This window comes from Harmonia axyridis, chromosome 6 (genome assembly GCF_914767665.1).
Source record: "Harmonia axyridis chromosome 6, icHarAxyr1.1, whole genome shotgun sequence".
Taxonomy (NCBI): Eukaryota; Metazoa; Arthropoda; class Insecta; order Coleoptera; family Coccinellidae; genus Harmonia; species Harmonia axyridis.
The window spans coordinates 16405239-16426962 of NC_059506.1; the positions used below are offsets into that span (position 1 = coordinate 16405239).

The 21724-nt window shown below is 34.7% G+C and overlaps 2 protein-coding genes across 5 annotated transcripts in view; one reads left to right on the top strand and one right to left on the bottom strand.

The window, feature by feature from the left end:
- LOC123682301 overlaps window positions 1–21724 on the bottom strand; it is a 113887-nt gene that overhangs the window by 46833 nt on the left and 45330 nt on the right. For all 4 annotated transcript variants that reach the window (XM_045620855.1, XM_045620854.1, XM_045620853.1 and 1 more), the window contains one exon: window positions 1238–1697. In XM_045620855.1, coding sequence (XP_045476811.1) covers window positions 1238–1697 — 460 coding nt within the window. The remainder of the gene's footprint in view (window positions 1–1237; window positions 1698–21724) is intronic.
- On the top strand, window positions 11489–12648 carry LOC123682303. Its single transcript, XM_045620859.1, has one exon. It carries the CDS (start codon window positions 11504–11506, stop codon window positions 12491–12493), a length of 990 nt encoding a protein of 329 aa, XP_045476815.1. The 5' UTR covers window positions 11489–11503; the 3' UTR covers window positions 12494–12648.

Sequence of the window (21724 nt, forward strand, 5' to 3'; positions counted from 1 at the left end):
TGAACTCGAACTGATTGAAGGGACGGTTCGATGTCTTACCCCCTCTCGACCCTTTTGTCGAACCATCGAAAAGGGTTAAGAACATAGAAGTGCTACAGATAAAACGGACCTAGTTAAATTATCATTATAGCCAGCCGTCATTATAAGGACGACTGCGCGTAGCACACAAATAAAGTGCGCGGAATTATCTATAACTAACTTCAGGGGTGAATCTTTCGACAATGGCGGCGCTGAGTTCTACGAACCTTGATCAAAACTTAACAGCATCTCTCTGATTCCACAAATTACTTTTCACAAATATCGAACTTATGAATGCGTCAATATCCAATTTTATTTATTGATTGCGCAGTAGCGCGGCGATGAAGGAAAACAAACTTCCCCGATCTCGCCTCTATCCTCGCTTAATCGCCTCGCGCAACCGCATTCGGGATCGCTGCACTATGTACTACCCTATTAGAATATATTTGTTTGAATTCGCCTCTATCCTCTCTACTATCCTCTTCGCACCTCTTGGTCGCTTCACTATGTTTCTAGCCTTAGAAACGATATGAGTGCCACGTCTTCGTCTTACGCCCGTTCAGTGTGCATTGGCCCTTAGAGAACACATGGCATTACTACGCACATGAACAGAACAAACTAGAGCCTTCCAGCTATATATTATAGGAGGTATTATGATCGATGTACGTACGGAAGGGTATGATGAGGCACCCAATTGTTCAACTATGAAGCATATTGTGAAAATTTTGTATTTGTGGACAACAATGCTCGATCTTACCTCGCTCTAATGATTGAAATTCATTTCGAGGGTGAAGACATTCAAAGCCTGAACTGACCTGCTGCTTTCTAGAGCAGTTATTACTCGAATAAAACACTGCAGGAGTTCGAGGTTACGCCTAGAATATAATGATGTTCCTCAAGAGGCCAATGTGAATTTTATAAGAACTATTAGATTCGATGAGAACGGTCACGAGTAATTTTAACCTTCACTAAATTTTGTGTTTTCTTGTGTCTTCTTCGTGTGAAAATTTTAACATAATAGAATGCATCGTGTTTTTTTTGTAAATTTTATTCTTAATTAAGTTCAATACTAATATTGTTATTCGCTTTGTCTTTAAATGACTAACTTTCTGAGAAACAGGGTGATGGAAAACTTTTGAAGAAATAACTGCGCAGATGAAATTACTGATGACGAAAACCGTATGCAAATCATTTGAATCAAATTGTGGCAAAATTTTACCTTGCTCCCCATCTTCGACGTCTTTGATATATGAAACCGTCATTCTATTGAAGTTATTAGACTGTGATTCCGTCATATCTTTCTGAGATTCAACTTCCAATTCTCCTTCTTCACTTATATCGTTGAGTTCTGAAAAATCTAATGCTTCATCATTACCTACGTCGTGCATTTCTTCATTAGAATCAATTAGCGCTAGATCAGCTGACAGTGTCGCTTTTATCGTGTATGTGTCGTTCAAGTTCGTCGATTCCGCCGGATCTTCCGTAGCTTCAATTTCTTCCGATTTCTTATTCCTCATCAACATGCTCAATTTTTCCGTCATTAACCTGTTTTTGAACACTTTACCTAAAGATGACGACTTGTCTAATTCATTTAACTTTCTCGATCCTTCCTTGTTAATACAATCAACATTTCTCTTCACAATGCTGCTGGTGGTGGTCAGTGAAATGGATGAGGTGACCTAATAACGTACGTTCAAATAAACTCATAGTATGCGATAATTTCCTTACATACGGTGGGAGATTCATGATTTTAAAAGCGACTCCCTCAAAAAGTTACATACGATGTCCAAAAAGAGATTCGATTATCTAGGAATGTGATTTGAATAGACATTCTCTAAAATTCTGTTAGGTCTGAGCATTTTCCATTTTATTGATATTATATAGACTACGTAGTAGGATAACGCAGTTCATTGAAGCCATTCAGGTAGGAATAACGATCGATAAAGTTCTTTAATGCACAAGCAACCTTCCTCAGGAATTTTGCACTAATGAAGTACTAGCAACATAATTAATCTGGTTTCATTTGCAGTCCGTTCAAATATAAGACGGAGCAATATAAACAAAGTAAATCGTATGGTTTGCGCAAAGGGCAACTGTTATTGGTGAAACTCATAAATCCTATCCTCTCTTCGCTTCTAACAAACTGCCAGGATCGTACTCGCAACGGACCATAGATATCAATTGGATGATTTCTCTATTTAAATTACAGAAAAAAAACCATGGTTGTTCTTGTTGAGATATATATCATATTGAGATGTTTTGTATATTTTATTTCCGAATTAATATGGACTATGTTCGGTTATGTGAATTATACTTAATTCGACCATAGACTCTTCCTATTCGAAGACCCAGCTGTGTAAAGCTGGCACCCCCAAATGTTAATTTTGAGTTCAAAATTTCAGGATCGTTTGTCCATCGTAGGTCCACTTTTTTCCCCCCTTTTTTCCGGATGTCTTTTCTAATATGTCTCGAACGGTGCCTGGACAAATGAAAAAAAAAGTGGACAAATGTGGACCTACGATGGACAAACGATTCTGAAAATTTGATCCCAAATTCGCATTTAAGGTGCCAGCTTCACACAGTTCGAAGACCCTCCTATTTATGCGAGAACTTTTTTATTTTACACTGTCTCAAATTTCAATTCCAATATGTATAAAACACAAACCAGAGTTACCATGCACTCTCGGTGAACTAGATAAAAATAACTAAAAATATCCAAACTAGCAGAATAGGAAATGTAAACGGGGCATCATACATTTCAACGTATGATACAAGAGAACAGATGAAAACTTCAACAGAAACTCTGTCTCCCCGTGTAGTGACAGGTTTGTGTAAACGTTTACAGAATAAGTTGACATATTTATATTGAAGGGCTTCCTCTTCATCCAAAACAAAATCTTCTCCAAATTATTGTTATTTCCGACAGGGCTTTAAATAAGCAACAGTGCTCGTACACTGCATCCCATTTTGGGTGAGACTGCCAGGTTTCTCGCTTGTTATTTAAGATAGAGCCTTGCGGTTTTCACGTTCCTGTCCTACTTTTTCGTGAAACTCAAGTTGGTCTAATCAGATTTTGCATAACTGTTTCCGTTCAAGAGATACAGGGCGATTTTGGAAATTGATACTTTTCGGACCCCTCCTTTATCTCCGAAGTTATTAGAAATAATGCTGAGGTGAAAACTACGTCTGAATCAGAATTTTGCGTAGAATTCAGTGGCGTACTAAATTTTTTTTTTCGGGGTATGGTTTTGAAGATTCAACACAAACCTATATTTTTCTCAATGGAACACCCTATATATCATTACTTCGTTGAATTCGTTATTTTTTTCCCTTCAAAATGATATATGACACTATATAGGTAGGATGGTCAGAAATGTTAAAAAAAACACTAAAACATCAAATAATGATGATTTTTTGTTAATGAGCAATGGATTTTCCATATGAAAAAAAGGATTAATTGGATAATTTTCATTTGTGATTTTATTTATAGCAGAGTAAGCAAACAAATATAATACACTCATCACTTATATGAAAAACAAAACGTAGGTACCTACCTAATAGCAACAAATGAATAATAAAAAAATTCATACACATTGCATAATATCTTACAGCTTAAACTGTTCAAATTGCTACAGATGCACTGTACAGTCAGTCTCTTATTAGTTCTTAACTAGAGAGTACTCAACCGAGTCCTCTTATTAGTTCTTAACTAAAGTGTACCCAACCCAGTCTTCTTATTGGTTTCATACTAGAGAATACTCTAAATTGTAAAAATTGTGACAATAAATCATTTTAGAGTGAAGTCTATAACCTTTTTACATAATTATATACATTGATCGCCCAAAATATCTACGAAATATTTAACATATTTTCAAACTATTGGGTATAGTCGAAAGAAATCCATTATTTTTATAGATGGCTTTTATTATCTGTATCTCGCGTTGTAAAGTCCGATTGGGTTCCACTAGATGCCGTTAGAAATATGAGATATCGTACGATAAAAACTTTTGAGAGTTCTCAGATTAATTGGATTAGTTTAGTTTGAGCGCATTTCAAAGATGGACACTAGCAAAGAGAAAATACGCAATATTTTAGTTTTTTCAAAGGCGAAAATGCAAGCCAGGCAGCTGAAAATGTATATAGTTTTTATGGCCAATCATCCGCAATTTTGGTTTCGTCGATTTTGTTCGATGTCAAAAAGGCACCATGCACTGGAAGACCAAATATATTTCTTGTTATTCTTGTATGATGCTGAAGATTTACTATAATGTCGAGAATCTCGATAAAACATGGACATTGTCGGATCCAACCGTCATGTGAGCACAGTTTTTTTTGTACCAGTGCTAAATATTGAACAAAAAACCGTTTGGGACCAATTGCATAAGGCTGAACTCAAAAGAAAATCAGCATGTCGAGCCATATCGAGCTTCTTCTTGTTTTGTGTTAACCCATAGGTTAACGCAAAAAAAAACCTCATCGATCCATTTTTTCGGACAGTTGATGACTAGTGATGAAAAGTGGATCACTTACGACAACGTCAAGTGAAAACGATCATGGCAGAAACGCGGTAATCTGGCAGAAACGGTGGCCAAGCTAGAATTGATGATCCGGAAGGTTTTGCTGTGTGTTTGTTGATATTGGCAGTGAATTATCTACTATGAGCTGTTCCTGTACGGCACAAATGTTAACTCGGGACTGTACTGTTAACAATGTTTGAAGCAATCAGCGGCTTATTTTGACCAATAGGAGAGGAATTTTGTTCCATCGGGACAACGCCAGGCCACACAAATCGATGACTCGCCAGAAGCTCTAGGAGCTTGGTTGAAAGATTCTTATGCATCCACCTTATAATCCGGACCTGGCACCAAGTGATTACCATATGTTCCTGTCCATGGCGAACAATTTTGCTGGCGAAAAATTCGCTTCAACAGAAGCTTGTGAAAATTGATTGTTTCAATTTTTTGCCAATAGGGACGAAGGCTTCTATAAGAGAGGCATAATGATATTTACCCCCAAAATGACAAAAATCTATCGAATAAAACAGCGCATATTTGACCTGAATCGGATTATTCTAACTATGGTTAAAAGTAGAGTGGGACAGATTGAAGTCAACAACCGTGTTTACGTCGCTCTCTGAGATTTGAAACTATTAAACTGGTGTTTTGAGTTGTGAAAATTACGTCACATTCCCTATAAGTTCAAGGAGGTACTTCAAAAAAAATAAGAAACGAAACGATAATTCTCCTATCAAGATAAGGTAACATCCCATATTTCACATCTGAACGGGATTTCTACTAATTGATACCTTCACTGTACGGGAGCATCATGATGATTTGTAGGACCTGCACCTCGGGTTTAACAAACAGAACTCCTGGATTTAAATGTGCTGTTAAATGCTCATCGTTCTGCTATGGGCCTGAGTAAGCAGTCTGTTGCGGATCTTCAATTACCTGGTGCTTCATGGTTGTGCCCAGAATGTAGACCGAATGAAGTCTAACCGATCGTCCACTGTGATAATCCCTGAAGATGAGGAGAAAATTATCGATCCATCCATATCAGCTCTCACTTTGAACATCGTCCGGAGGACTCAGGATGATATTTGTGATTTGAATAAAAAACAAAGAAATATCTGCACCGATCAGATTTCATCATTTCAGATGATCATCAATGAGGTCAACGACAAGTTGGGCTTGATCGAAAAGTTAACCCAAGAGAACATTTCTCTGAATAGGGATGTTCTCAACTTGAACAAAAAGGTCGAAACAGTTAACGAAAAACCTGGAAATTCTTGGATTTCCGAGTATATTGATTGTCCTATATCTCCTTCCCGTGTTGAGTCTTTATTCAGGGCTAACAACACTGCTCTTGTTGGGAAACCGAAACCAATAATTGTTTAATTCAGTCGGAAATTCAAGAGAGATAAATTCTTGGCAGCATCCAAGATTAAGCGCAAATCAATGGGATCGTCATCTCCCGGACTTAAGGTTGATGACGTTTCCAACCAGTTGTTTATAAATGAACATCCCACAATATCCAACAAAATCTTATTGAAAAGAACGAGGGAGTTATCCAAAACACGCAATTATAAATTCATCTGGGTTAAGGAAGGTTTTATTTATGCCAGAAAAGATGATAAAGCCAAAGTGTTGAAAATATTGACTGAAAGTGACTTGGAGAGGATGATTTGATTCGATCTTTGAAAAATGGTGATGGTGATAGGTATTTCTTTTCTGTATCAAAATGTGAGCAGATTAAAATCTAAAGTATCTTATATTTACAAGAAGTCAGTGAATTGTGATAATGATATTGTGTGTCTCACAGAAACCTGGCTCAACGGCTCTATATCTAAATACATATCTACTTCAACGAAAACCTAACTGAATATATTCAAAGATTAATGAAAAAGTTAGAGATTTGAGATCTATACACAAGTTTAAGAGTGTATATACCTCGAATGGCAACATATACATCAGAACAATTGATTCAAGTACACCAGTAAAGATGACATGTGAAGAAGACCTTAATAAAATAACCAATATATAGGTGACTATTTTAGTTTGGGATTTTGATTTATGTTGGTTTCGGGATGGTTGTTGCGGATTTGAATGTTCTTTATTTCAACATTAGAAGTTTAAGAAACAAATTGGATGATTCCGAAGATATAATTCATGACGGTGGTTATGGAGAGGTGCATATACTGCTGTTGACGGAAACATGGAGTTATGATAACAAAACATCATTTTTTAACATTAAAGGTTTTAATGCAGTTCATAACTGCAGAAATACAAGAGGTGGAGGAACAAGTGTGTATATAAGGAATTCTATAATATATAATCAAGATGATAAATCCAATGATGAATGCAGCGTTCTGTCTATATATCTTATTGAAGAAAATCTCAACATAATCGGTGTTTACAGACCACCCGATTGTAAAATCCAAAAGTTTATTACTGAACTGGACAAAATAATGGAATCGCAAAGAAAAAACTGTATTATACTTGGGGATATGAATATCAATTTACTTGACAATGAAACTGATTTAAATGATTACTAAAATATCTTATTGAGTAATGGATTCACTATACAGAATTTACTGTCCGCAAATCATGCTACAAGGATTACCAAAACTACTCCTACTATAATAGATCATGTTTTATCGAATAATGAAATCAAGTGTTCAATTGATCTATTTGATAATTTTCTAACAGACCATAAAGTAATTTATTTTAAAGTAGAAAATATGGCTAACCCAAAGAGGGATACACAGAAGATACACAGGAACAGGAACAAATTAGTTGGATGGAGTCTGTTAAGGAAAGACTTCAACAGACTTCGCTAGATAGTTTCAAATCTTTAATAAAAATAATTAATGAAACGAAATTGTTGTACACCAAGCAATATGCTTTTAAAATAAAAACAGGAAACAATTTGATAACTAGAGAATATTTGCAACTGATGAACGAAAGAGATCAAATGTATGCACGATGGAAAAAAGTACCAAATGAAATAACCAAAAAAGCATTCACCTCATTAAAAACCGAGCAAATAACATGCGAAGAACTCTGAAAAGACAGTACACTGAAAAAAAGTTGAAGGAATCATAAAAAAAAACATGGATGGCACTTAATAGCACTTGTGGAAATAATAAATCCAAAAACAAGAATGTTAATAGGGTAATCACTACTAATGGAAAAATAATTGAAGATGAAAGTAAAATATCCCAGGAGTTCAATAAGCATTGTGTAACTGTAGTCATGAAACTGGCCGAAAAAATTCAGATCAATGAGTCTTCAAAATTCAAAGAAAAGAAATACCAAATTCTATATTTATAACACCCACTGACTACAACGAAGTTTTGGAAATGACAAATAAACTTAAAATAAAGATAACTGTAGCCCAGGAAATGATAATATCACCAAACAGGATATAATTAAACTATTTCCAATTATAGGGAACACTATATTTCAGCTTATAAATGATATATTTGAAAGGGGCGAAATTCCAGACCAATTTAAAACAGCTAAGATGAAACCTATTTTCAAGAAGGGAAGAAAGGAATGATATGAATAACTATAGACCTATCTCCATAATAAGTACTTTCTCTAAGATTTTGGAAAATTTTATCAAGAAAAGAATAACATCTTATATAAAGAAGAATATATTATATTATACCTTGGGTATAACAGTAGATTTATTGGAATACATTATACAGGAACTGGATCAAAATAAATATGTTGTTGCGGTTTTTGTTGATCAACAGAAGGTATTTGATACAGTTGATATTGGGCACCTAATGAATAATTTCGAGAAGATGGATTTTCGAGGTGTAGCCCAATAACTTTTGAAGTTCTATTCAATGAATTGAAAGCACTATACATCAGTGAACGAACAGTGATGAGCAAATTCTAAATGAAGGTGTAGCACAGGGGTCAGTGTTGGGTTCGCTGGAATATTTGATATATGTTCAAGCTTTTGAAGCTGATGTCTAAATACTTTATGTTTGCGGACGACACTGTGCTGGTGCTTTCCTCGCATGATTTGAAGCTACTTGAATATTATCTCAATTGTGATCTTGAAATGTACTACGAATGGCTGTGCTACAATAAACTGAGTATCAATATAGATAAAACCTTGTATATGTTGTTCAATCAAAAAAAAAAACAAAATAACCTGTAATATAAACATTATAATTAATAGGATAAAAATCAAGTCAATGATGGAATATAGATATTTGGGTCTAATTTAAGGTAATAAGTTGAGTTGGAGGTCTCATATAGATTATCTATCAAAAAAGATATATCCAATGGTAGGATATATCTAACTAACTAATTGGGAGAATTACTTTATAGAAGTTTCATAGAATCTCAGCTGAGATATTTAATTCCTTGTTGGGGAAATGCTGCAAGATATTGATTAGAGAAAATTCAGAGAGTGCAGAACAAGTTTATCTACAATTTGGACTTGTTTACACGAACGGCTTCGACATTAAACATAAATGAACTGAAAAAACTGGAACAGACGAAATTGGTTTACAAAATGAAGAATAATTTATTGAGAACACAAGCCACTTTATGCATAGTTAATGAAACGCATTATAATAACGTCAGAAGTAAAAATGATATGAGAAAAAACTATTCAAGAACATGTATCGCACAGAATTCTCCAATGTTTCGGGCTCTTGGTGTTTTCAATTATATTCCTGTGGAAATAACATGCAGGGGAAATATTAGAAAAATGTGCCATGACCTCAAGGAGTTCCTTAAACTTAGATAATTTCTTTATACGTTGTTATTATTATTATTATATATGGGGAATTAATGGTTGTTTTTTTTTAATATAATATAATACATATAATGTAAATGTAGGCTCTGATACCAGCTTTTAGCTATTTAAGTGTCAGAAATAAATGGAATAAATTGTTAATTCATTAATTAATTTCAATGCACCTCAGTTTGTAAACGACCCGCCTTCGATGGAAGGTGTCTATCCTTAGAGGGTATTGGCGGAAATTCTTAACCTTGATCAATTTGATAATTTGGTTGATAATAATTATAGACTGCTAGATCTAGTATTTTCAAATGTTCCAAGTCACATCTCTGTGGACGCACTCTGGTAAGTGTTGATCCGCTTCATTTATGCGTTTCCTGTAGGTGGGAACATATTCCGCCCATGGGAGTGAACTTTGTCAATGCTGGAGAGTTCAATTTTCGTAAGGCCATGGGCGCCCGCAGGGGAGGGCCAGGGGGGTCATGCCCCTCCCCCCCTGCGATTTTGATTGCCTCATTTTTCAGCACAACACTCTCAATATTACTTTCTCAATCCAAAGGACATGGAAAAAAAGAAACTAATGGATTCTCAACAATTTTCCGGTTTTCAATTGACAATCATGGACGCCTTATCGTTTTTCAATAATTTTTATTTTGCCCCCCCCCTGAGAAAAATTTCTGCGGGCGCCCATGCGTAAGGCTAATTTTCTGCTTATGTACCAGATGATAAGATATCGCATGGGATGATGTTTTTGAGTCGACCCAGGATATCGATGTTGCATGTTAGAACATGCAACATGCAACGATGTTGCATGTTGTAACATGCAACATAAAACCTGTAGGTTTTATGCGATATTGAATGATATATTTTCGCTAATTGTGCCTTTTAAGGTCGAAAGAAAAAGACATTTTCCTTCTTATTTCAATTCGATTATAACTAACAACATATTGAAGAAGACAAAATCTCTAAGTAATTTCAGGAGGCATGTTGAAGAGTTATATTTGAGGAGGTACAAAGAATTGAGAAGAAACATCAAACATGACCTTGACTTGGTTAATAAGCACTTCATTAAAAGCTCAGATGATAAGCTTATACAAGATCCCTCCCCTTTCTAGTCTTTTATTGATGAGAAGAAGGGTAACTCTAGAATTCCTGGAGAGATAAGACATAGTGGAGGCCGGAAAAACTTATGGTGGGCCCAAACCAACCGCTAATTCCTTTGCTGAATATTTTCATTCGGTATATGATCCTGTTGTGGACCGTGATGCATATGATATACATCCTACGATACTTGTGGTCAGGAATTAATGTTCACCTACATAATATGAATAGCTGAATATGAAAAGCAGAAATATAAATTACCGATCATATAAACATTTGGTATTGCAACCTCTGATCTACACAGTAGTTGTCTAGTCTAGATCGTAAGATCGTTTGGTTCCACGTAGATTGTTCATTGGGGCTCGCTACCGCTACCGGAAGAAAAAAATAGCGAAACATTGCCTATGCAGACCTAGACCTCATGGATAAAGTGCAAAATACGTGAAAATTGATTGACGGACATTCCATGTGTAGCATCTGCCGCGATCGGTCGTCTATCACAGCGTTTATCGGAAAATTAATTCAAAGTATTTTATTTTCGCACTAATTCAATATAAAACCCGTCATGAATTCTTCAAGTGATGGTGAATACTCTGAAATGGAAATTGATGATAATGGGGAATGGAGATCAGTTCATCACAAAAGGAAAAGAAAAAAAAATCCTAACTCGCCAACTCAACAACAATCTAAAAAACTCGCATTTCCATCTGTGGGAAAGGATGAATCAACACAAGTCGCTTATCAGGATAATCACGGAAATAATTATCATACAACTGGGAATTCCAATGATGTCACACGTGTACGCCCGCAATCAACTCAAAACATAAACATTGCCAGAGTAAACAAAATCACAGGTAGTGATAAAGAAGAATATGGCCCATTTAAGGGATTTCCATCCAATAAAAATGCAACTCAAAATACTAAAGAGACCAGAACTACAAACCAAACAATGAATGAACACGTGCCAAACATTACAATTCATCAAAATATAAACTTGAATGAACAACATAAGAATAATAACTCACTTATTTCTGAAACAATGAAAGACATAATTAACAAAAAATACAATTCACTCTACTTTATAAATACAGACACCAATATCAATACCAGAATCTAAATGGCGGATATATGGGAAAAGGAAAGACCGCAAAATAAGGATACAATTCTGAAAACGAAAAAAGGATTTTTACTCAAAACAGATACCCCAAAAGCAAAAATTGAAGAAACGCTCAAGAAAATGAAAAACAGTAAGAAAATTAACGAATATTCCACCGCTACACCCTACATCCAAAGGAACAAGGAAAGATCCCTTCCACTTCCAAATTACTCCTGTGTAATTGCGAGAGTTGAAAAAGAAATCAATGATGAAGAATTAAACAACCACTTGAAAAAAGCAAACTACGAGTTCAGATATTCCAAGCGAATCATTTCCAAGCAAACTAACACACCAACATCCTTAATACGAATTATCACCGGAAACATTAACACTTACGAGAAAATTCTATCTGAGGGTGTTTTCTACAAAAGCAGACATTATCCAGCATACCCAAGCAATGCTCCAGATCCAGCACCGCTCCCTTGCAGCAAATGCTTGCAGTACACACACTGCACCAAAGATTGCACCGAACCCACCAAATGTTTGAAATGCAATGAGGAACATTCTACAAATAAGTGCAAATCAAATCTCCCCCCAAAATGCAACGGCTGTGGCTCAACAGATCATCAGGCCTGGTCTTTCAAGTGCCCTAAGCGCCCCACTCAACCCATTGAAGGCATTCCCAATCTACCAGTAAAAACACTAAACAAAAGAAGCAACCAAATCGACCCAAAAATCTGTAAAAACTCAAGAATTCACGCTCCAGTTACCATCCACGATACAATTGTCAACACTTATATTTCAAAATTGAACAACCCTAAAAACTCGAATAGAGAAAATCTAATTGAAAAATTGAAGAAAAAATTCATCTCTGAGTATAATATTGACACAGCCCTCATCTTCGTTGGAAACAACTGGGTCTACATACTTATGTTTGATTCAGACCTCGACGAGCCTAATTCCCCGACTGAGACAGTCCATCAAAATATGAGCCGGAACGTTCGATTGTGAAGTGGATTTCATCTATTGCAATGTAAATAGCTACCTACCCAAAAAATACCTCATCAATAATACTATTGAAAAATACAACATCAAGTCGGCACTGTTTGTTGAAACTAAAACTAAACCTCAACATGAAATAAGTTACAGGAACTGGGACATTATAAAACATGATGGCAATATAACAAATCTAAATACCAGAGGTGGTAGCCTGGCAATGTCGCATTCTCCTCTCAATATGAAAAAGTGCAATGGTCCCCTCATCAGAAATCCTTTGAACGAAGTGCTACATATCATTTTTCCACTGAAAAACCAGGAATTACATGTCTTCTTACTGTATGTTCATCCCAATGGCGAAATAGAGGAAACTATTCTCAATATGGCAGTTAGATACCAATACTTCATCATAATCGGCGACCTCAATTTAAACACCGCAGCGAAACACAAAAAGCTCAAGGATTTCCTGAAAAATTCTAACTGCATAATGGCGAAAACTCCTCCAACCTTCCTGATGCCTAATAACAACGACAGCACGCCAGACCGTAATATATAATAATAATAATAATAATAATAAGTTTATTCACCAAAAAAATGTTTTACATAGATAATAAAAGAATAGTTGAGATGTAAATAAACATTGAAATCCCACTAAAACTAAAGTTGCGCGTGGGTTTTGCACAGTTAAATTTACAGTATTTCTTATATATTATGTATATGATATCTACAATACTTGACATTTAACCTATTTTAGATACTCTTGATAATTGCCTGAAGACAATCGACGTCATTCCAGACCTGGGGGCAGACCATCAAGCTATTATATTTAAACTTCAGGTAACACTGAACAATTCAATAAATGACGAACTCCACTACAATTTCCATAAGTCCAACATAAAAAAGATAAACACATGTATGGAAAAATTTATTGAAGATGTCAGTGACCAGCCACTTGACAGGAATGTGATTTCTGATTTTCTAAAAACCTTGGAAATCAGCACATTGGATAACACTCCGAAAAGGCCTATCATCTACCATTCACATGAACTCCCGCCCTTCATCATTCGATTGATTAAAATTAGAAGAAGAATGTACCGTGAATAATAATAAACAGATACAATAAGAACATTCACAGGCTTATCCAAGATTATAAACAAAACAAATGGCTGGCTGCATACGAAGAAATTAATAACTGTCAAGGAAAACGTTTTTTTCAAGAAATAAAAAAACTATCTGGATACAAAAAAGCTCCTCGTATTAAAACTATTGAGGAAAATGGAATAACTTATAACACCGATGCTCAACAAGCAGAGTTGTTCGGAGAACATTTTTCAAAACTTTATAATGGTTCGCCACAGGACAACTTTGATAGATGCACTGACTCCATGGTAAACGACTGGAATGAAAATTTTTTCAGGAAAAATTCCGAAGAAGCAAGCAATATCATGGTCAACCAAGAAGAATACTTTAACATCCTTCAGAGTCAAAAAAATACAGCTCCAGGTCCTGACTCTATATCGTGGAGGGTGGTGAAAAATTTAAGTCTTGAAGTCCACCTTTTCATAATATCTATCTTTCAGTTTTGTCTAAACAAACAATACTTCCCACCAGAATGGAAAATAGGAGATATTATAGTCATTCACAAATCCAATAGTAACCCCAAGAAAATAAACAACTACAGGCCAATAACGCTACTGCCAACAATCGGAAAATTATTTGAAAAAACCGTGAAATTCAAACTATCTGAAGCAATTGCAGGGCGCATTCCTATTCACCAGTTTGGTTTCAGAGAGCACTGCTCTACCCTCCATCCACTTACAATTTTGTCATCAAATGTACAAACTGCCAAACTGAACAACCTGAAATCCGCTGCTTTGTTTTTAGATATCCAAAAGGCGTTTGACAGTGTATGGTACAAGGTTACTCTACAAGCTGTATAAACTCGATGTACCCACATCTCTGATTGAAATCATAAAGGAATTCCTCACTGACAGAAAGTTAAGGGTAAAAATAGGGAACAACAAATCTCAAACGTTCACCATCGAAAAAGGTCTTCCTCAGGGCTCACCACTGTCACCTCTTCTCTATAAAATCTACTGCCATGATATGCCCGCTTCTATCGTTGACTTCCACCAATACGTTCTCCAGTTCGCTGACGATACAGCCTTAGTTGCCCACAAACGAACCCTACCACAAGTTATTAATGCTCTACAAGAATTAATAGAGGCTACAATTGAATGGCTGAAGAAATGGAAACTACAATTGAACCCCCTTAAGACCGAGTTAATAATATTCAATCATAAAATTACGAGTTATTCGCCAAGCATCACAATCTTCCAGCACAACATACAGCCTAAAGCTAACCTAAAATATCTAGGATTTCAATTGGATCAAAAGCTGAATTTCAAATACCACAGTAATTTAGTTAAAAAAAGGGTAATTTCCAGAGCTGAAATATTCCGCAGTCTTACCTACAAGGATAAGGGCATTAACAGACAGACTGCTGCCACTATCTACAAAAGTATATGCAGACCTCTTATGGATTATGGGCACAACCTTTACTTGGGCTGTAGGAGCCCAAGTAAAGTAGTAAGTGGTCTAATGGTTGGTCCATTAGACCACTTGAAACGGCAGAAACAACAGCAATGAGAAAAATAACCAAAATTCGCCATCCGAATAATCCGTTACACAATCCTCCAAACCCATTGCTGTATAAGTTGTTTAAGGTTGAGCCTATAGCAGACAGAATCAGGAAGCTGTCCATGAAATTTGCCCAAAGGCCGAACAACTGGGAAATCCTGGAACCACACTTAATCCAACGAAACCAGCATTCCAAGCCCAGAGCAAAACATCCTCTAAAGACCATCAGAGAACATCTTGAGGAGTTCAGAGACAGTCCTGCCCACTGAAGATGCCAATTAATGTTTACCACTTCAAAATCTAGTTGATTCACCACTATAATATAATGTTTTTTTTTTTGCTTTCCGTCCAAATGTTAAATCTCCAAACTATTTATCTGCAAACATTGTTTAATCTTATATTTCAGTTATTGTAAATTAACCTGGCTGTAGGACTAATACTGTCGATGGCCATTTGGCCCTTGGGTCAATAAATTGCGTTTATTATTATTATTTATTGATTGACGGAAAACACCCGACCAAGAGGACATCATACAGTCAACCACCGCGGAGGAAGTTCGAAATATAATTTCGCAACTCAAAAGGACCCAATGGTATTTCAAAAGGTACTCTACAGAGCAAGTACCAAGGTACCGTCGCTCTAACTAGACTTTTTTGATCCGGCCCTCAATGGTAATACTGATATCACTTCGACTTAGATCCTGTATAGTAAAGTAAGTTAGTTCAACAGTGTTTTTTATAATGAACTCTGCATCTTGGGTGCTGGTATTATTTCTTACATTAGAAACTTCAGATAATTTAACGATGTTACTGTGGGTTATATCGTTTGGTAGGGTGTTCCTACTTCTATCAGTGCAGTTTATGATGAATTTTTGTTTGTTTGTTGTTTGTTGTTTGTTCTTGCACCATTTATCTACTTCTTTCATAATGGATTCCCAATTGTGTTTGGATGTGTTCTGCTTTATTAACAGTACCTACATCATAAGCATAGATAGTTGTATTTAGGTCAACCTCCTGGGTAATTTCCTCCATTTTATCTGGTAAGTCATTGATGAACGACAAATAGCAATGGACCTAGTATGCTTCCTTGTTGACTCCCATTAAAATGTATTCTTCCTCAGATATGTAGATTTGATTATCTATTTTTATGATTACTTTTTTAGTTCCGTTTCTCAGGTAGCTCATTATAAATTTTAATTGCTTGTTGCATATGCCACACTGTTTCAACTTTTCAAGAAGTCTGGTGTGATCTACGCAATCAGAAGCTTTCGACATATACATGAGTACATAACGCAGCTAGTACTTTTTCAGAATCAAGTATTTCTTGTGTCAATTCATATATTGCTGTTTCGGTACTTTTTCCATCCACATTTCCATGCTGATGCCTAGTGGAGACTTTGTTCTTCTTGAAAAATGAGATTAACTGGTTTGCAAATACTTTCTCGAACAGTTTGGCCCAAGTTGAAAACATATAAATTGAAAGATAACTATTCAGATCTTCCTTGAATCCTTTTTTGTAAACAGGTTTCACTACAGCCATCTTTAGTGCCTCGAAGAAAATTCCTTCAGTGAATGCTTTATTTGTAATGTATGCTATTATTGGTGCTATTGGAGATATGGTTATTCTTATTATACTCATCGTAATATCATCATAACCTCTGGAGGATGGTTTTCGATTTGTTTTACGGTTTTTATTATCATCTGGTGTTACTTCGGAGATATAGATTAATTTCTCGACTCTCTCATATACCATTGACATATGTGTCATCAAATTCATATATCTCGTTCCAGTCTGCGTTTTTTGAGTCTTCGACAAAGTGTGTTATATTGTCATCATTGGTTTTCCGTATTCTTGTTAATTTCTTCTTTTGCGCCGGATTATCTTGATGTTTGAATTCATAATGTAGTGCATGGTGATCAGATAGGTGTGGTTGTATTACAGATACCCTTCCTTCATTGATGTTAGTAATATCACAGACTAAGTAATCTGTGGTAATATATTGTGTATGCATTTTTCAGAGAATGATGTTATTCTTGTGGGTTCATTAACTTGAGGGCTAATGTTGTAGGTTTGCAACATCGACAATAAAGTGTTTTTTTATTTGATTTATTCATTGTATCGATATTGTAATCTCCTACTATAATGTAAGCTGTATCTTTATCTGTATTTAGAGATTCGAGAATTTTGTTGATTTGTTCAAAGAATACTTCCAAATTTTCTTAAGTTGGTGTATTTGGTCCGTATATGCATATTATGACCAGTTTTTTGTGGTGGCTAGTTTTCATATTCTGCAGAGCATCCAATTACAGGGGGAATACTCAGTCTATTGAAATATTTTTTTATCTTGCACTTATTTCTTAGATTATCCTTCACATAGTAGTATGTGTCTTTTTCAACTGATTATTTGAGGTAGATGATTTCATCTGTGATGGTCCTTGATTTTCGAAATAAGTTTCGCAACGAAAATTCCCTTACAACCACATCTTCCGGCCATACTGCAGGATTGCAGACTTAGTTATACAGTTCCTCCGTGTAGACTCCAACACTAAATGCCGAGTTATTGCCTTGTATGTTCAGTTTTTTGACCTCTATTTCTTCGTTTTCATTCATTTCTCTAAGGTAATCTTTGGTTTGTTGTTCCGAAATATCATTTCCCTTCATTCTACCTAAGTAAATCCATTGTTCTGGTTTTGTTTTTAGATCTAGTAATTATTTTCCATTCATTAACTTGCTGTGTTGATGATTGCTCTTTTTTTTTGGCTGATTTGATGTTCGATGTTCCTGCTCCTTCCTAGAGCTGTCTTTTCTGCGTAGGTTCTTTTGTTAACTATGTTCTTGATTGCTGTGATTTTCTCCTTTGTTTAAAGTTTTCGCTGTGATTAAATTTATGTTTTTCATGATTTCCTGATTTTGTATTTCCATTTTTTTTCCATGAGTAGAGCGTTATTTTCCATAAGTATTCTATTCTTTTCTTGTGATTCATTTAGTAACTTTCGGAAGTTTATTACTTCAATGTTCAATATATTGTTCATCTTTTTGTAGTTCTCCAATTTCTCTCGCCATTTTGTAGACGTTGGTTTCTTCGTGCTTGCAGTTAGCATATTTTTGACTTGCAGCCTGTTCCATACAGTTAGGTTGAAAGTTTTCTAAGCAGTTATAGCACTTGACTGGATCCACTACTTTTTTTGCATTGTTCGCATTTAAACTATGATTTGAAGACTGGTATATGAAGAAAAGAATAGTAAATTTCACAATTTATGTATGAAAAATTATTTTAAAAACTTGCCAAATTCTGTTGAATTCTGTTGAACGAACAAACGGATGTAAACTCATCCCCTTTATTGAATTTCTTCCGATAGTTTGGAAATCCCAGGCTGTAAATGGTCCAATATAACTTTGTAATTTATACCCTTTCGAATATTTTTGTGTCAATTTTGTTCCTATATAAGATTCCGAAAACCTTTGTACTCTTATCAGTTCAGAAATGTAGCCTGATGAAGCCACAGTGTGGCGAAACAATTGTTGCTAACAATTAAATAACATAGTGGAAATTACTTCGTTTTATTTTATTTTATTTGCCAAAATCCTTCTTCATTTCCTAAAGAGTTTTCTTTGGAATGCAGGCATTTGTTTTGTTTTAGCAGATTTTGATTTGAAAAAGTATAGAAGCAAAAAAAAGAAAGTAATGAATTAAATATTTTTTTTATTTCAATTAAACTCAAAATTTCAGTAGAAAATGTATTCATAAATTATGTTTGAAATGACCTCCACCATTCCTTATTCAAACAAGTACCATCTTTCATATTCCTTCAGCTGTTACTTACTATATGAAATTTACTCTAAATCTTCCCACTGCTTCGTCTATTTTAACGGTGTTGGATCCGGACTTCTCGCTGGCCACGAAATAATCCAAAATTATATTCAAATTCGGTCATCGAAGAAAAAATTGGGGAAAATGAAGTAAGGTGAAAAATCTTTTGAAAATCACAAGAACTCAAATATATTGTTTATTGTTGATTATTGGTTAACACTAAATATGGCTGAAGCTATAGCAAATGAGTCTACTAACACGTCTTCCAAGTTTATTATTATTCGTTTTTTTCAAACTTACGGACTGCGGGTTCTTAAATTTTTTTGGTGGAGCCTCTGTTTTTTTTCTCAGGCATCTTTTCAATGTCATATGTTATCGTATTTTTGAACTCAAAATCACTTTGTCTAATTTATCATAGGACTTTTTATCGATTCCATCAAAAATCGCCCTGAATTATTCAAAAGTCAAGCTCTATAGTAACAAGAAGAAGTTATTCTTGAAGGCAGATTTAAGTACCTATTAGTATTTTCAGAACTAGTTGCGGGACCTATTCCATTTCAATAAAATTGGCGCTTGTCAATTTTTGAGTTAGTACAAAGATTGGAAAGATGTTTTGTTTCACTAACCGACTTTACGCCACCTGACCATAAACATATTTTATCTACGGTTAGGACATAACACGAAATAGGTTTAGGCTTCATCAACACATTCCATCTTAATTTTCATTCACAAAATAAGGCTGAGTTACATTGCTGCCATGCAGTATTCAAGAGTTCCGATAACTCAAATACTTATGACGATTGATTTTCGAACTATGCGTTTATCCTACTATGTAGTCTTTTAGAAGCACCATTGAAAAGAACTTCAAAATCAATCTCCTACTTTATAACACCCACTCGGTAAAGCTTGTGTTTGCTAACTAAAAATCATTTTCAAAATTTTCAAAGAGACTCATAATAATAGTGAAAGTTCTCTCACACTGTGTTACTAAATGAACAACTTTTGAACAAAATAATTCTTGAAAACTTACATCATCATTAATCCTATTTCAAATTATTATTTTTTTCCAATTTCCTTTAAAATCATAAATCCACCATACCTATAAAACATACAGATATATATGCCAATCTAGTGTGGAAGAAAATTTTTACTGAAATTTAACAAGAAAATTCTTGTTTTCATAGTAGGACTATTTCAAATTATACGCAGAGGCATCAAATAATGATGATAATCGATACGTTTTTTTTTTAAGAAAGGTGAAGACAGTTAAACAAATAAACCGTTCAATAGAACAAAAAAAAATTACGAAAAATCATATACAGGGTGAGTCTTTGACTTGTACATATATTTTAACCGAAGATTCTTGAGGTCAAAAGAAACACTTTTTAAATCTACCATTTTTTCCGATTCGGCCCGGTTACAAAGATATAGCCATTTTAAATTTTCAAAATGAGCTAATTCACCCCTGGAAACCGGAACACTGAAGTTTTTGCTAGTATAAGATATACCATTTGAACTTTGGAAATAAGCTACTAAATTAGAAAAGTCATCATGAACTCACTTTTAACATTCCATTTGTTGAACAAAGTAGTATTTATGATACAATAAATGAGTTATTCCAATTTCATTGACGATAAAGATTACATATTTTTCTCTTGATTTTCTATTTCGTTTTCAATAATCATAACGAATTGAGCTCGCTACCACCCATATTAGCTTAGTTCTGATATTCATAATTCATATCCATTCATTTATTATATCGCATTTATAATATGATATATCATTTATTTCATTTCGTACAAGAATTGCCATTTAACCTTACATTCTCAATAAATAATAGTCATGAAACTAACAATGAGTACAATATTTAGTACAATTTCCAAACGAGTAATATCATCGTATGGTATTAATTATTTATCTGGTTATCTAATGTATCAGCAATATAAATTGCCATCAACACCAACCATTGTCAGACAGAAGGTCTCCGCGCCATCACGTAGGAATCATAATCGAAAGTAACCCAAGGAGAATGCATGTCATCAAGGGAGGATAGCGACATACCGGTTTCACCCTTATTAGGGATCATCAGTACCGCATAACCCTACCCAAGATGACAAACAAACGAAATGACATGCATTCTCCTTGGGTTACTTTCGATTATGATTCCTACGTGATGGCGCGGAGACCTTCTGTCTGACAATGGTTGGTGTTGATGGCAATTTATATTGCTGATACATTAGATAACCAGATAAATAATTAATATCATACGATGATATTACTCGTTTGGAAATTGTACTAAATATTGTACTCATTGTTAGTTTCATCACTTATTTCCAAAATGTTTATTTATTATTATTAAATAATAGTCATCTATCTGTGACTGTGAAAGTTCGAACACAGACTACTAGTCTGTGGTTTTAAGTTTGAACTTCAAATTTCGAGTGTTGCAAATTTAAACACAGCTGTTCTAATAATCTATGTTCTAACCTAAAATATTCATTTACAGTTTACACTGTTATTGTTGTTATGATATTTGATATTATGTTAGCATGAAATGAAAATCATCGAAGTTTAGAAGAAACCCAACAGAATATTGAAGTTCCATACATATTTTCAAGAAATTTTAAAACAATTTGCAAAATAATTGTGTGGATACAGAATAAATCACTGTGAATTCTGATAGAAAGCAATTCCTCTATGAAATGAAACATATGATTTGTTCCAATTATCTCATGAAAATATTGAACTGCATCAATATTGTTGAAGCCATGAAGTATGAAAATATTGGAATGAAA

Coding starts and splice junctions, on each gene's coding strand:
- LOC123682303 (XM_045620859.1), top strand. CDS start 11,504: ATGGCGGATATATGGGAAAAGGAAAGACCGCAAAATAAGGATACAATT.